General features: G+C 40.6%; 1 protein-coding gene across 11 annotated transcripts in view; it reads left to right on the top strand.

Annotated features, from left to right (window-relative positions):
* The first annotated feature begins 6,085 nt into the window (after positions 1-6,085).
* The window catches only part of AGFG1 (ArfGAP with FG repeats 1), a 29,989-nt gene continuing 19,927 nt past the window's right edge, over positions 6,086-16,147 (top strand). For 4 of the 11 annotated variants that reach the window (XM_063132187.1, XM_063132190.1, XM_063132186.1 and 1 more), the window contains exons 1-2: positions 6,087-6,491; positions 10,175-10,268. In XM_063132187.1, coding sequence (XP_062988257.1) covers positions 6,325-6,491; positions 10,175-10,268 — 261 coding nt within the window. In that variant the 5' untranslated portion in view covers positions 6,087-6,324. Of the gene's footprint in view, positions 6,492-10,174; positions 10,269-16,147 lie in introns of all 11 variants that reach the window. The other 7 variants (XM_063132183.1, XM_063132182.1, XM_063132185.1 and 4 more) reach the window with 5 other exon arrangements.

Genomic DNA, 16,147 nt, shown 5'->3' with positions numbered 1-16,147 from the left:
AGCCACAGCAACACAATTAATCCAGCTGCATGTAATTTTTCATATAATGAGAAATGAGAAAAGGAAGAAAAGCAGCTTTTAATATATGTATTCCAAAGAATCAATACAATCCATTACTGCAATCCCTAGAGTTGCCCACTTCCATTATTTTTAAAACCCATTACGAAAAATATCCAGAATGTCTGCTAAATTCATCCGGCAGGCATTCATTAATGGAAATGAGTAAAAGGCTGCGACAAACATGTTAACCTTTGCATTATATTTTTCTTTTATGTTCCACTTAACATTCATCTCTATAAAACCTGATTAAAGAAAAGTAGTTAAAACATAGCAGTGATTCACAGGGAGCTACTGTCTCCACAGATTTCAGCAGAAGGGGAAGGCAGTTCTTTATTCCGTTATATTGAATTTCTGCATCTGGGAGGGACAATATACATCCTACTTTTCTTCACTAAGATTGATATTCTAGTATGTTCCTGATTATCCAGTGAGTTCATGGCTGAGCATAGTTATATTCAGTCAGAGTCAAGTTCTGCATTCCATGCCCTGGGCCATGCTGGTTTGTAACATTTTTTTTTACAAAGGCTTCACTTCGTTTCATTCAAAGTTCCCTCTTGATATTTGCCAGCAAGATCTTGCCTGTTACATGCTTTTGCAAAAATATATAGGACATAATTCACTAGGAATTTCTTTATAAAAATCTCAGTGCAATAGTTGGGGATTGTGCAAGACTGTACATTTCCAATGGAGTATACAAAATATTTTTCCCCAGTGTGTCATGCACGTAGAGATTTGGATGTGAAAATGAGAACTGATCTTAGCTATCAGAAACATTCATCCATGTCTAAACATGCTCTCAGCTCCTGTTTTTATTAAAATGGAATGCATTTATGGCATTTAAACCTCTTGAATTAGCTTCTTAAAGCAGAAGCAAATGTTAATGTTCAAAGCTGCTGTTAGCTGTAGAGATTTTACAGAGCAATCCCCATACACCAATTATACTGGTGGGGTAAGGGTGGGGGAGATATGTTGCTGCCCTCTTGGTTCTATGAAGGCCACTGCCCCTGCTACAACCCATATATATTTCTCCCTTTCAAAATCTCCACCATTCCTAATGATGTTGAATAAAGGCTTTGACAATGCCACAGGTGTTGTGTCTGTTGCTAGGGAATGGTAAATAGAGATTCCCCACCCCCCAATACACACAGAGCCTGGCTTCACTTTGCCTTAGGATGGGACTCTGAAGAGAGGGAGGGAGAGTGATGGGCTTGGAGTACCCCCCCCCCATCCAGTTCCCTGCATTGTGAAGTGGCTGGCTTCTCAGGTGCCCAGATGTAATAGGTGCTGTTGCCAGAGTGTATGAGACAGCCAGTGGGATGGGGTATGGGATGAGGAGGGTGGAATACTGTGGAGGAGAGGCACTGGGATGCTCCCTGGTGGGGCTGCACCATTGGGCAGAATAGCAGGGGCTAGTCACATGGGGGAAGAAGAGGTGGGTCAAAAAGTCTGCTTGGCCCATGCAGGAGCCAGGCGATTAATCCATGCAGTGTTCCTGCTGATTGGTTCAGGTTTATCTCAGTGTGGGCTTGTTCCCTGGATTTGAATCGGGGTGGGGGGTGGCTTCATCATATAAAACATGAGCTGTTCCTCCTGCAGCCTTCGTGCTTCTGGAGTATGATTGGATGTTGCAGAGACAAATGGCCCATGTGTCTGATTGCTCCCAGTTGTGTCTTAGTGGTAAGGGAACTGCTTTGTGGAGCTTGTATTATGTGATTGCGTTTTAATCCTGAGAGCTCCCTCTCTTTTGCCCCTGGCATAACCCCACCCACCCCCCGCCATACAAAAGGCAAGTGGGAACATTTTGCCCGCTTTCCCCCACCCTCAGTGTTTTCTTAGTCTCTAGTATACGTTTTTATTTATTAAATAGATATCCCATCTTTTTATTACAAAGTGTGATCAAGGCAGCACTATTTGTAATATAAGGATAATAATAATATTGACATGCCTTATAGGGTTGTTGTAAAATCCTTACTGAGATAGTGCGCACACTTTCAAAAAGTGCCATATAAATATTAGGAATTATTATAAACATGAACATTCTATATGCATAGGATTGGAACTCCATTTTTTGTATGTATCATAATGTGGGCAAAATGAAGATGCAGTAAGGATGGATTACAATGTCTCTGAATCACATGTATGGGTATCTTCAAACGCACAGGTAAGTTAATGAAGCTGGCATCCTATACACACATGCCTGGAAGTGCGTTCAGTGGGGAGGGATTTCTGATTATAAGATCACACTATTAATGTATTTACAGAACTATTATTAGTAGAATACCAATCTAGGTAAGCAGAAGTCTTCACCACATGAATATTCAGGACAATGACATATTTTGAGGATGACAAAATATGTAACATGCTCCTACGATCAGCCTCTTTACTGGAGGAATGGAGAATGGCACCCAAACTGGTGTTTTAAAAACACCAGTTTTTTAAAAAAGACATCTGGGGAGGGGGGATTACAGACTGGTTAGATAATGTCTGTTTTGGGCAAATTGGTTGAAATCCTAATTAAAAGTAAAATTATAAGCATATAGAAGGACAAGCCCTGCTGAAAAAGAATCAACATGGCTTCCTCAAAGGTAAGTCTGAACTCACTAACCTTTTAGAGCTCTTCGAAAGATTCAATAAACATATGGACAGGGGCGATCTGGTAGACATTGCTTACTTGGACTTCCAAAAGGCCTTTAAGAAAGACCCTGACCAAAGACTCCTGAGCAAACTTAGCAGTTGTGGAATAAAAAGAGAGGCCCTCTTACGGATCAGTAACTGGTTAAACAACAGAAAACAAAAAGCAGGAATAAATGGTAAATTCTCCCAATGGAGGGATGTTAGCAGTGGGGTTCCGCAAGGATCTGTATTCGTATCAATGCTCTGATGATTTAGATGGTTAGGGAGACATTGGATAGGGAGACATTTTTCTCCCTCTCTCAAAATACTAGAACCCGTGGTCATCTCATGAAGCTGATTGGTGGAGATCCAGGACAAATAAAAGGAAGTACTTCTTCACACAGCGCATAGTTAAATTATGGAACTCGCTACCACAAAGTGGAGTGATGGCCACCAATATGGATGGCTTTAAAAGGGGGTTGAATACATTCCTGGAGGTGATGGCTATCAATTGCTACTAGCTCTGATGGTTGTGTGCTATCTCCAGTAGTCAAGGCAGTAAGCCTGTGTGCACCAATTGCTGGGAAACATGGGTGGGAGGGTGCTATTGTATATGTACCTTCCCGGACCTTAAGATCATCTACAGGGGCCCATCTTTGTGAGCCCCTGCCAAAGGAAGTGAGGCAGGTGTCTACTAGGAGGAGGGCTTTCTCCGCCGTGGCACCCCGGTTGTGGAATGAGCTCCCCAGAGAGGTCCGCCTGGTGCCTACACTACTCCTTTTGTCACCAGCTGAAGACCTTTTTAGTCTCTCAGTATTTTAACACTTAATTTTAACTTAAATTTAAATTTTACTGTTCTAACTCTGCATTTTAATCTTATATCAATTTTGGCTGCGTGGTTTTATCCTGGTTGTGCTTTTTATACTGTATTTTGTATTTGTGTTTTTAGACTGTTGGTTGTTTTATTATGGTTTTAATTTTTGTGAACTGCCCAGAGAGCTTTGGCTATTACATAAAAATGTAATAAATAAAATTAAATTAAAAATGCCCTGCTGCTTCATCTCTGTGTGAACAGAGTGCTGGACTAGATGGACCCTTGGTCTGATCCAGCAGGGCACTTCTTATGTTCTAAATATAAGACTCGAGAATATATATGTATATGTTACACCTTAGTTCCATTAAAATCCATGCAACCCCCCCCACCCACCCCTAATTAAAACTGGAGTTTCAGTACAAGCCAGTATGGGCAGGGTGCTGTACTTGAGACGTTGGAAGCCTGAATTTAATTCCCAGATTAGCAGTAGACTTGCTTGAATACTTTAGTCACTTTTAGACTCGATCTCCCAGCCTGTAAAATTATTTATACAATTGATGTGAGAAGAATGAGATAAGGATTATAAAGTACTTAATATTTAAAAAAATATTATTTATTTATTATTTATTTATTTATTTATTGCATTTATATATTATATACCACCCCATAGCTGAAGCTCTCTGGGCGGTTTGCAAAAGTTAAAAACAGTAAACATTAAAAACAAATATACAAAGTTTAAAAACATAAAAAGCATAAAAACAAAAATATCCTTCTAAAAACAGCTATTCTGGGGTCCGTTAAAAACAAACAAACTCCGCTGATGTTGTTAAATGCTGTTAAATGCCTGGGAGAAGAGAGAGGTCTTAATTGAAAGGCAATGGATTCCTCCCATTACAGACTGGAGAGAAGCCAACACATTTGCTACTGGTGTGAATGGCTGCTGTTCTGGCCTTCTTTACCACCTGTCCACTAAGTTCAGCTGTACAGGCCTAATGGTTTTGCATTTTGAGCTGGGCATGATGGGAGTTGTATTGCTTTTGGAGGGCAGCAGGTTTGGGAAGGAGGCAATGACCCTATTGTATCAGCTGGTCTTAGACTACAACTCCCATCATGCACAACATAGGCCATGCTGGTTGGATGATGGGAGCTATAGTCCACATATTTCAGTAGTATCCTGCTCAGGAAGGCTGCTACAATAGCTTGGTTTTCACTTGTGAGAAAACTTGAACTCCTGGCCTATTATGGAAAATTCTTCATCATCATTATCAAAGGTAAGGAAATGTGGGCCTAGTAACTGCCCAGATAGGAGACAGCCTGGAAACACTATGGATTCTGCACCTTGGGTTTCAGAAAAGTGGGATATAAATAATAGTTAATAAATAGTGAATTAATTAACCCTAAAAAGTAGGGTTGTATTATTATTATTATTATTTGTTTGTATCCCGCCTTTTGCCCAATACTGGGCCTCAAGGCGGCCTTACAAAATTTAAAACATACATTTTAAACCTAGGGAAAGAAATGTACAAAAATTAAAAATTAAAAAATAGTATTATCATCCCCATACTACAGATGGGATGGGGGTTGAGGCCAAGATACGACAGGTAGCATTTTGTGAGGTAACAGCAGAGGCAAGATTTCAATTGATTTACCGTTTTGTAGCTCAAGGTGCTTCTAGATGGAAGGTTTTTAGTGCTATCAATCAAAAGGCATTACACAGTTATCCCTCCTTTCTTCCCTAACAGTTTTTAACAATTAAGAAGTAGGAAACCTGGGAGGATTGAGTGTGGAAGCTCTTCAAACTTTTGATCAAATTCCAGCCTAGTATAGTTGCCTGCTTTCTGACTAATACACAAACACAAAATAACACGCGCTTGCACACACTCCTTTTATATCCTTTTTAATTCTTTCATTAGATATGGAGCTCCTACTTAGGCTGTTTTACTGTAAATGTTGGTTATAGACTTATAATTTGTTTCTTTCGTAATCTTGATTAGTATATTTCTTTTTGGTGCCTTTGTTTTATTAACTTTATTTCGAAATAAAATTAAATTCCATGATTAAGAAATGCCTCCTCCTCCTCCTTCTTCCAGAAATGTCAGAGCGCTCCTGCTAGTCAGACTAGACAACCGTGGGCTAGAATGAACCACTTGGTCCGGTCACTGTAGGTCAAAGCATTAAAAGCAAAGCCCAAAGAGAGGGAGGTACCAGCCCACTGTCCATGCCCCCCCCCCCACCTGATCCCTCCGTTCCCCCCGCTTTCTTAACCCTGCCTTCCTGGGATCTTTCCTTTTTAACCTCTTCTCCTTGCCATGCCGGAGCCTTCCGGACGCCTCCAAGTGATCAGGAGGCTGCTCGCTCTTTCCCCCCATTCCGCCCTCCCGGAGGGTCACGCCAGGTAACGGGCTCCCCTCAGGGAGAGGGACTCGGGGAATCCTCCCGGGCTGAAGGGGGCGCTGCTCGAGGCCCTGGGAGCGCGTGCGGGGGCTTATCGCCGAGCCCGCGGCGCTCCTCTCCTTGTCTATTCTGGGAAAGGTGTCGCGCAGGTTCCGCCTTCGCTCGTCATTCAGCCGCCCCGGGCCTGGCTGTGTCGTGCGCCGCCCGTCTGCCCCCCCTCCCCCGCTCCTTTTCGTCAGTTGGGCTGTGAATGCGTGCGCGCGCGCGCCACTAAGGGCGCGGGCCCAGGCCTTGCCCTCTCCCTCCCCTTTCCCCTGCCGCGCCTCAAGCGGGACGGTCCCAGTTCCCTCCGCTTCGCCGTCTTCTTCCTCCGCCTCCGCCGGTTGGCGTGAGCGGGCCGGGAGCCGGTTTCCCCCCATCACTACCATCTGCCGGCAGAGGCCATGGCGGCGAGCGCCAAGCGGAAGCAGGAGGAGAAACACCTGAAGCTGCTGAGGGAGATGAGCAGCCTCCCGCCCAACCGCAAGTGCTTCGACTGCGACCAGCGCGGCCCCACCTACACCGACATGACGGTGGGCAGCTTCGTGTGTACCTCCTGCTCCGGCATCCTGTGAGTTGAGGAGGGAGGGAGAGAGAGAGAGAAAGAAAGAAAGAAAGGCACCCTGGCGGGAGGAAACAAGCGAGAGTTGCAGGCAGACGGTGGGAGGGTTGGAGGAGTTGAGGGAAATTGGGTGCTGGGGATTGGGGAGGGGGCCTCGCGAGGGTCTCCCCCCAAGACCGCCTCCCTGTATCCGAAATGGTTGTTGGTAATGGGCTCTATTAGGGTGTTGGGCGGGGGAGACCTTTGGAGACCTGGAAGAAGACTGAAAGGTAAATGGGATAAAGGGGGGGGGGGAGATTCCATCCCCCTCCCATCTCATTTGCCCCTTAATGCTATGGGGGAAGACTTGAGAGCAATGAGATACGTAGTATTGGCCAGAAGGAATATATAGAGTTAAATAGAATGAGTTGTTCGTATTTATTAGGCAAATAATAAGAATTGGTATAACACAAGGAAGGGGCCAGATGGATGGGTGTGGGGCGAGAACTGGTAGGGTGGGCTAGGCTGAAGAGAGCACTGAAAAGCGATGGTGGGGTTAAGCTGATAAGTGAATTGAAGCTAGTGGAAGCTTCCAGCATTTCTCATGTTCCACTTAAGTTTACAGAGTAGGGGAAGGATTTTATTTCCTCTCTAGTTGGTGGAATATTTGTAATGAAAACTGCAAGGTCTTTAATAACAACAACAACAACAATAATAATATAATAATAATAGATTATTGAGTTCACTGATTAAGTGGGCTGTGCAAAGTAGATCTGCCTTTTGGGAGAGTGTCCCCAAGAGCACGTGAAAGGGTAGAGGTGGACACGGTCCAACTCTGATATTAATCCTGGAAGTATGTAAAATGGGTGGGGAAAGTTTTCTGCAAATGCAATGTTTTTGTTTCTTTTTTTGTTATTACATATATGGCTGAGATGACAAATACATTTTTGCTCAAGTGTTCACCACTTCATTATATTGAGTTTACTGAGCACTTTAAATGTTTACCTTGAGGGCTTACAGCAGGAAACAGATGAATGATTACTTGTTAACCTCTGAAATTAAGTTCACTACACCAGTTATTAGAACATTAGCACAATTGTCTGCTCTCCTATCCCATTTTCTTTGTTCAAGAATGTGGTGTCTCTTAGCTTGTTTGAACTGCATATTTTTGTTAATACTTTGACTACCTCAATTGTGAAAGGTTGCTCTTTGAAGAATATATAAGATAACCAGTCACATTGTTTCCTGTGTTCCCCAAACATCATTTTTGATCCCTAAGTATATTTATGTACATGAATGAAATTACCCTTATAATCTTAATGTGAAAGATTTTCTGTCAATGGCACTTGCTTATGCTATGAAACATGCTCATTTTTTTTTACTCTTAATTGACTTTTACTAGTTCTCCTTTGCAAGTACCCAAGCGTCGTATCACTATTTCCATTGAGTCACTAATCCTTCCTGCAGTAAACTGTAATCTTTATATAGAGGTGTAGCTTAAGATACTTTTGGAGCTTCCTGTTTAATAGCTGCAAGCATCTTTGCTTCTCAGTCCTAAACCCCCAGTTTATGTTTTGTACACATTACTGATGACATGGTGGCTGTTGAATTTCTGCAGTTGAAATTAACCTAGCCATTGTCAGACAGAGGTGCAGGATCCTATTGGGAGCATGGAGCACCTGGGGTAAGGGCATGATCTTCCTGATGGGGAAAAAATAGGATCCACAATCCACTTTAGGGAAAGTATTTTGATGCTAGTGAAATGCTTCTCATTATGATAAATATAGTATGTATATGTGGGACGTGGGGAAGATTACAGTCTGTATATTGGAGGGTCCCATTTGTGCACTTGGTGTTTCTGTGTACCTAAAGATACTTTGCATACACAAACCCAATAGAGCTCTTATTAATAGAGATTAGGCCACGAACAGTCATATGCAGCACTTAGCTCTCTCTCTCTGCCTCCCCCCTCCCAACACCCATGTGTGACAGCCACTTAAATATAGGAAAAAATAAATGACCTGTGTTTGGGGTGAGAATTAGGTTTTGTTCCTCTTGAACTGTCCTAGATTACAATCTCTTTATTTTCTCACATGGAGCTCAAATTATTATGCCATTAGACACTCTATGTAAAAGTCAATGTTTTTCTGAAACCAAAATAGATACTATTTATTTATTTAAGGAAAAAATAATTCCTAATAAGAATAAGGACATGAGTAGTGGTGAAGTTGGGATAAATAATCCAGTCTTTAGATACAGATATGAAGGTCTGGAAAGAAAAGCCTTGGAAAAATTGGGCCAGGGCGGGGGGAGTTTCTTCCTTCCCACCCCATACAAAGTTACATCCACAAGAGAACAATTTATTTGCTGCCCTCACTATCATGAAGTTATTTATTTATTTTGTATGCTGCCTTTCTGCAAAATAATGGCAGTCAAGTAGGCTTTCAAATGAGCTCTAGCCCATGGTTGGTTGGACTTGATATGAGTTTTTTGCCAACCTCACGCTAGTTGCCACTCATTGCCCCCAGCTTCCTGGAAAACCAGGGAGCTCATCTGGCTCTACTCAGCAGGAAAGGATGTTTAGGAGGGATCATGGCTACCGCCCAAGCTATTTTCCCATTCCATAGGTCAACCAGGGCTTTGCCAAAATAGGTTTGGTTACCATTCCTAATAAGTTAACTGGGGAATGCTCTCTTAATAATTTCTCAATAGCTTTTTCTTTAGATCAAATTCCTAAACTCTCCATCCCAACAAAATCCTCACAAACATGAAAAGATGCTTTACACCATTCTTTCTCCAGCTTCTAGAAAGATTTAGATATTTCAGGGACTATTTAGTGAAGTCTCCTCTGGTCAGACATAAAATAAGAACCTAAAATGTATTATGTATAAATTGGTTTGTTCGTAAAATTGTCATGTTTGTTATATTAAATATAAAAGTTTCATTTAGATAATAATTACAAGTTTATTGTGTTAATTTTTATTTTTAATAATTATATGAGTAAACCAACTTATACATTTTATGTTCCTACAGTAATAAGGTGACTTCAGAGCTGTAAAATTCAAAGTTTTGGAAATTCAGCATTTCTGGAAATTCTACATCTATACCCTTGGATATAGACATATGAGAACAAAAAAGAAATCTTCATGATAGATTACTAAAACTTCAAAGCTACTAAGAATTTCAATAACTAAGCAAAATCTAATTCTCAAGTACTTTGATGTAATAAAGTCAAGATAACTTCAGATTCCCTCCCACGTTTACGCATTGATTTCCAACCCATTGGCCAAGTTTTAGTGTTTAGCAGTGGTAAAGTTTCACTGTTTGCTATTCAAGGCATCTTTTGGAAGTTTTCAAAGCCAATCACCGTTTTATATTTTTTTAAAAATGCTCCAAGGCTTAGAAAGAATAAATACCTCTATGAACTTAAGAGTTGGAGTTGATATATATATAAAGCAAAGCAATGTCCTTAAGAATTATAAAATTGAAAATTAAGATTATTAAGCCTAACTTTTCAGCAACTTTTGGGCATGTACTTCAAAACAAGCACTAAAATTGCGGAAAGGGTAGATTCAAACTTCCTATGATAGCTCAGTGCTGTGTGTGTATGTGTTTACCACTGGTAACTTTAAAAATTAAGGTGTCATTGAATCTGCTGTTTTCTTCTTTAAAAGATTCCTGCAATGACTATCTTAAAACTTTTTGTTTTTTAGGCGAGGTTTAAATCCACCTCATAGAGTGAAGTCCATTTCCATGACCACATTCACACAGCAAGAAATAGAATTCCTCCAGAAACATGGGAATGAAGTAAGTGCTTATTGCAGAATGAATAATTGACTGAATTGCTTTTAAAGAATTAAACAATCTTTTAATTAATGTAGTTTATCATTGATCAAAAAGATACCATTTAAATGTTCATTCTGAAAACAAGAAAATTTGGGTTTCTCTTTTCTGTCTGTAGGAGGTCAAAAGGATATGTTGATATTTGTGAGCGATATGAAGCCCTGGTGAATTGTAATTTAGTCGTTTTAGTGGGGGTGATGTCATCTAGGCTTCTGCTGATATATTTATTTCTTAATGCCTCCCCTACTGACCCCTGTTATCAGTCAACATGCTGCTTCAGTGCATTTTCCAGTGTGGGTGGGACTTCCTTTCTAAAGATGAGTGGTATTTCCTCAGAAACACTCATTCCTATTCATGTTGCATAACTGGGTAGTGTCACAATAGCTTGCTAGTGTCGTGCTTTAATAGCATAGAGAAGTGGGGAAGTTGCTTGAAGTGAGATCTTTGAAATTATTAGAAATGTAATGGTTGTATAAGAGAAATGTAAAATTCTGGTAATAAAAAGTGCAGGTTCTAGGATTCATGTTATAGGAATGATCTCTAACAGCACAATGAAATCTGACATAAACTAGGAAAATGCTACTTGTTTGAGACCTGTTGTGTGGTGTCTTGAAGTTACTATATCTCATGGAATGAGTGTCTCTTTTAAGCACTAGCAAGGTATCACAGCTGTTGCACCAATGCCACAAAGCTAAGTCACTAAGCACAATCAAGCTGTGGAATATTTTTAGTTTAAAGAATGATAGAAAATATCCAATAAACATGAAGCTTAAACTGTGCCTTATTTTTATTTTTATTTGATCAAAGTCACCTGCTTGCTGAGGAATGTATTTCTTTGTGCTTGGCCTAAGAATGGAAGAGTTTACTGTTATCAGTTTAACATGATTAGAAGGAAGAGATTTATAGCCAATTGTTTTTCCTGATAAGAGCATAGGAGACCAGAATTCTCCTTTATTAGAAGACAAGAATAGTTCTTCTTTTTAAATAACTGTAGTTGAGGACTACTTAACTGATATTAATTATACTAGTACAACATTTTTAAAATTTTAATTTTTAGATGTCTTTTTAAAAACAAAACAGCTGGTATGCAGGGAATGCAGACAAATTCAGACAATAATTTACATTTTTAGGAACCTGATTAACTCAACACTTCAATTATTTTGACCCTAACAGATTGAGAATACGAATATTTTATTTATTTATTTAAAGTAGTTCCCCGCTTTTCAGCTAGAAAGTCTTGCAGATCAATAAAAACAAGACAGTCCCTGTCCTCAGACGTACCATCTAAAAAGATACAACACAGCCCAAAAAAGGGAAGGGTGTGTGTGTTGGGGACACTGACAAGAAAACCCAAGCACCAGTTCTTAATGTTATGTGGAGCTTATAATGACCAGCTATAATACAGAAGTAATGCAGTTGGTCTTACAGCAGCCACCTGAAATAAAAATCATTCAAAGCGAGGAGAAGCCCAGAATTCCTGGTCTCAGTGGCATGGCCCTGCTTTTTGTATCTCCCTCTGCTACAGCCTGTTGGAATGGCTGCTGGATGACAGTTACTCTCCTTTGTCCCTCCCCCGCTCTCTGTCTCCACCAGAGATTCCAAGCATATGATATTATTGCTAGTTCAGTTAGCCTTTCCCTCTCCAAGAAAAGTATGGTCACAGAGCCCAAGAGTCTTACTTAGACTAGCTGGGGAGTAATGTGCTGGGTGAGTGCTTGAAAAGTGTCTGTCTAGACCCTATGGTTGGCGCTACTGATGTAGCTGACCACAGCCTCTGAAGACAGTACAAGAGTTTACAGGAGTAAGCAAATTGAAGGACATCTATTCTGATCATGTCGCTCCCTAAGCAAACTCATAATGATAGACGCAGGGAGAGACTTCATCTCTCTGATGAATGTAATGTGCCAAGGGTTAAAGATGGTTTCTCTGCCAAAGGGTGGCTACAGGTGGCTACATGCCAGATTTGCATTCTTTAATGGCGGACATCATGTGCTAGCAGACAAAGGGGAAAACTTTCAACCAATGGCGCATCGAATATAACCTATGACTCATTGAGATTGTGCACCTTAACTTGAAAATTGAATGTAACTTAACTTGCTAATCCAGAACTGACCAAAAGAAAGGTTAGAAAGAGATTAACACCCTCTTGTAGTCAGGGCCTTTATATACTGTGAGATTCCCTTGTTCTTGGTGCCTCCATCTTGTAGAACAGGAGACCGCCTCCATACTGCAGTATCAGAAGTAAATAGATCAAGAGCATTCTCCAGCCTCGTGTGTTTGAGTGGCTACTAATGCACTGGGGTAGCGAGCCTTTAGCCCCTGGTTTTGAGGGACAATAATAATGCATGTATAAAAGACACTATTAACATATAGTGTAGCCAGCAAAGGGGAAGGTTCAGACACCATGGGATAGGAACTAAGGCTCTTCCCAGAAATTATACCAGTAGGGTCAAATTTGATTTTTATATGCATAGCTTATCCAGGGTTTTGTGACTTGGTCATTTTAGAGTGTAAATTGTTGAACAGTTTTTAGATAAGACACCAATATATTGGGCATACGTTCTGGTAATGGCTGCAAATGTAAAATGTATAACACTCAATCATGTTTTTTCATTATGAAATAAGCCTTGTGCTTACATTTTCTCTTGCCTTGCATGCAGTGTTTTAGTAACTTCCAAACCTCATTTGCTCCAAGTCATGGTTTACTTTTTGGCCCAAACAGGCGAATTGTGGACCAGAAGTAATTGCTAGGTTCCAGGGGTACATGAGCTAAAAGCTTCTCCAGCCATGTTCTTTATGGCAAACCTTTTTTGATATTATGTGAATAAAATTCTCACAGCCTGACATATTTTCTGTTATGAGTACTGGCCTTTATTATGTGGTAAACTTAATGTCTCAAGTCTTGGCTATTTGTTGTAATTTCCCTCAGACTTCTCTTGTAGTCAAGGTGTCTTGGACTATGTGCACCAAACTTCAACTTTTCTATAATACAGATACATGGAAACTTCAGCTCCCCTATGATGCATGTGTAGGCTGACCCTGTCCAAATATATCATAGGTGGGAGCCAACAGCTGCACAGCTTCCCTAATGTTCTGATATTTTTTTCTTACACTTTTTCTAGGGAAGTGTAATGTCAGCAGTGGTCACTTGTTACAGTTGAAAGTTGGAGAAATTCTGAGCTTCTCCCAGTAAATGACATTAAAGGGTCAATGTGTAGGTAATTTTGAGATTTAGTGATTACTTATATTCTCAAAACAAATAGTTGACAAGACTTTATCTAGTACATTCTACTCAATATTCTTTGTTGTGTGACATACAAACATTGTTCCTGTTACGAAGTTTCTAAAGGGATATGCTGATTCAAATCATAATGCAGTATAACAGAATCATTATGAATTGGTATGCTTAGGAAACAGGAGTGAAACAATTACTATAAAAAGAGGATAGAGTGTAATCATGTAAAACAATATTCAGTGGGATGGAGAGAATAGTTAAATGTCCTGCAAAGGTAGCTAAGCAAATAACTCTTAGTGAAATTACAATTATTAATTTTAATTATTGTAATTAATTGTAAGTGCTTAAAATTATGTTGGACTAGCAATATTGTCAGCTCTTGCATTTCTAGGAAGTATACATTAGCCAATAAATTAGTGACTAAGACCCATGGAAATAGTGAATTTACTGAAAACATGTTATAGCTTGCTTTATACAGGAACATGATTTCAAAATCCTTCCTGTGGCAAGTATTGTAGTTCTGATCTGTTGCTTAGTTGGACTGTTGAAAATCCCTAGTATTTATTGCAATTGACTTACTACATAATATAGATTAATATGCATTCTTTATACAACTTGTGTTAACATATTGTTAGTTTGATCCCCAAGCTATATTCATGTAGCGTGATCTTCAGATGAATGAAAAGTGACTTATTCATGCTTATGCATCTTAACCAGAATGTATCCTATTGAGCCATGTCCCACACACTAAAAAGTACTGGCATATCACTTCTTAACCACTCTACAGAATCACTCTACAATTGAATCTTGTTTTCAAGTCATTGTATCTTTGCTTTTTAAATGAAAAGCTCAAAACAATACACTGATCACATTCAAATACATTGCTCAAAAGCATATGGGAGACGTTTTCCTGACTTAGCAAAGTATTGGATGTAACAACCATACTTACCAATATCTGCAGCAGGTGAAAGCCCAGTCATTGTAGATGGCTTGCAGTGGCCTGGTTTGCACATAACACAACCTGTGGCATATCCCTGGCTTGTTTGTGCTGCTGCCTGCCCTGAAAAGGTGCCCAACAAGAGCAGCCTGAAAATGAAACTGCTCTTAAGGCTGGCAAAAATGGATGGGAGAGAAATAGGGAAAATAAGCTGTGGTTTGTTTGCTCATCTGCAAATCAATTCAGAACTAAAGCAAGAAAATATGCTTAACATAAACTATGACTGATCTGCACCATATGAGTCTAGCTTCATTTCTGGGTGAAGACATAAAATATGTTTGTTTATTTAATTTATATCCTCCCTTTCTGCCAGATAGTGCTCAAAATTGTGTCCTTTTTGACTGCACCATTGCTGCTCAGAAGATTCCTGTGCCGTGCCAGGCTGAAGGTTCTGATCTATATTTTCACTAGACAGGGTTTTCAGTCCATCTAGTGAGAGTGCCTTGGAGAGGGAGGGAAGGAAACTGGAGGGAGCTCAGGATAAGTCATATCCTGGCCTCACCGGTCTACTCCCCTCCCTGCCCAGCAGAATGCCCTCTTTTCCTCCTCTCTGAGTCTGACTTCCCAACTTGAGTGAGGCAGCTGGTTCTCTTCTCACTAGCTGCAAAGGGCAGATCTCCAACACCCCCTTCTGAGGTCAGAACAGTGTCTCCGACCTCGGAAGGGGTATTCTGAGCTATCCTATGGACTCTGGGGCAGTGGGGCACTCAGCCTCTAAGGGTGCAATCCTATGAAGATAGTCGGCATGGGGGCTTCTGAGTATCCAATGCAGGCCGGCTGAAGCACAGAAGTGATCTTCACCTCTACTTTCCAGCCTCCCTGCATTTCTGCTAGACATGTGATTTCACCTGTCTAGCAGTGGTGCTTCAGAGGGTGAGGGAAGGAGGCTGGGGCCGCCATAGGAAACGTCATATGCATGATGTCCCAGTGTCTTCCCCTCCCCAGCCCCAGGAAAGTCCCCTTTTCCCATCTCTGTGCTCTGCTTTCAAGTGCAGGGGCATAGCCAGAACCGTGCTCACTACGTGGGTGGGGGGATGGAGTGTAGTTTTGGGGCTCTGTTATTGGAGCCGTGTTTTGACCTTGGAGCCCAGAAACTGAACAGTCATGACCCCCCCCCCAGATGCTGTCGGGGGGGGCATAAGATTGTTCCCTTAAGCTGTTAAATAGTTGATAGTTAGACTCTCTTCAAATACTTGAATTAATGAACTAGGTTTTGATACACAGTTTTATGCATCAGCTGAGTGGAAAATGCCTATTAAGTAGTCTAATCTATAGTGTAATATAGCCTAGATGCTGCTGTGTAATAAAATATTTACTCTATCTTCCTGTAATGAAAGATGGAATTTTCTATTTGGAAAGCACTAGTTAGAGTAATATGCTATATTAATATTCCCAACAGGTCATATGCTATCCTAAAAGCAGTATCAAACTTTTATTTTCCACTTGTTTCTTGCCACTTTAAGTAGAATGTAGTACCATATAAGTACAGGTGCACAAATGTTGTATGATTAGGAAATAGACACTTCAGTAGTTTTTCTAAATTAATACGTTTTTTTTTTAAAGAAGCCCCCTCTCTACTACCACTTTTCCTCACCACAGTTTCCTTCCCTC

This window comes from Elgaria multicarinata, chromosome 8 (assembly GCF_023053635.1).
Source record: "Elgaria multicarinata webbii isolate HBS135686 ecotype San Diego chromosome 8, rElgMul1.1.pri, whole genome shotgun sequence".
Classification (NCBI taxonomy): Eukaryota; Metazoa; Chordata; class Lepidosauria; order Squamata; family Anguidae; genus Elgaria; species Elgaria multicarinata.
The sequence above is the reverse complement of the archived record's forward strand: the minus strand, read 5'-3'. Positions and strand labels throughout refer to the sequence as shown.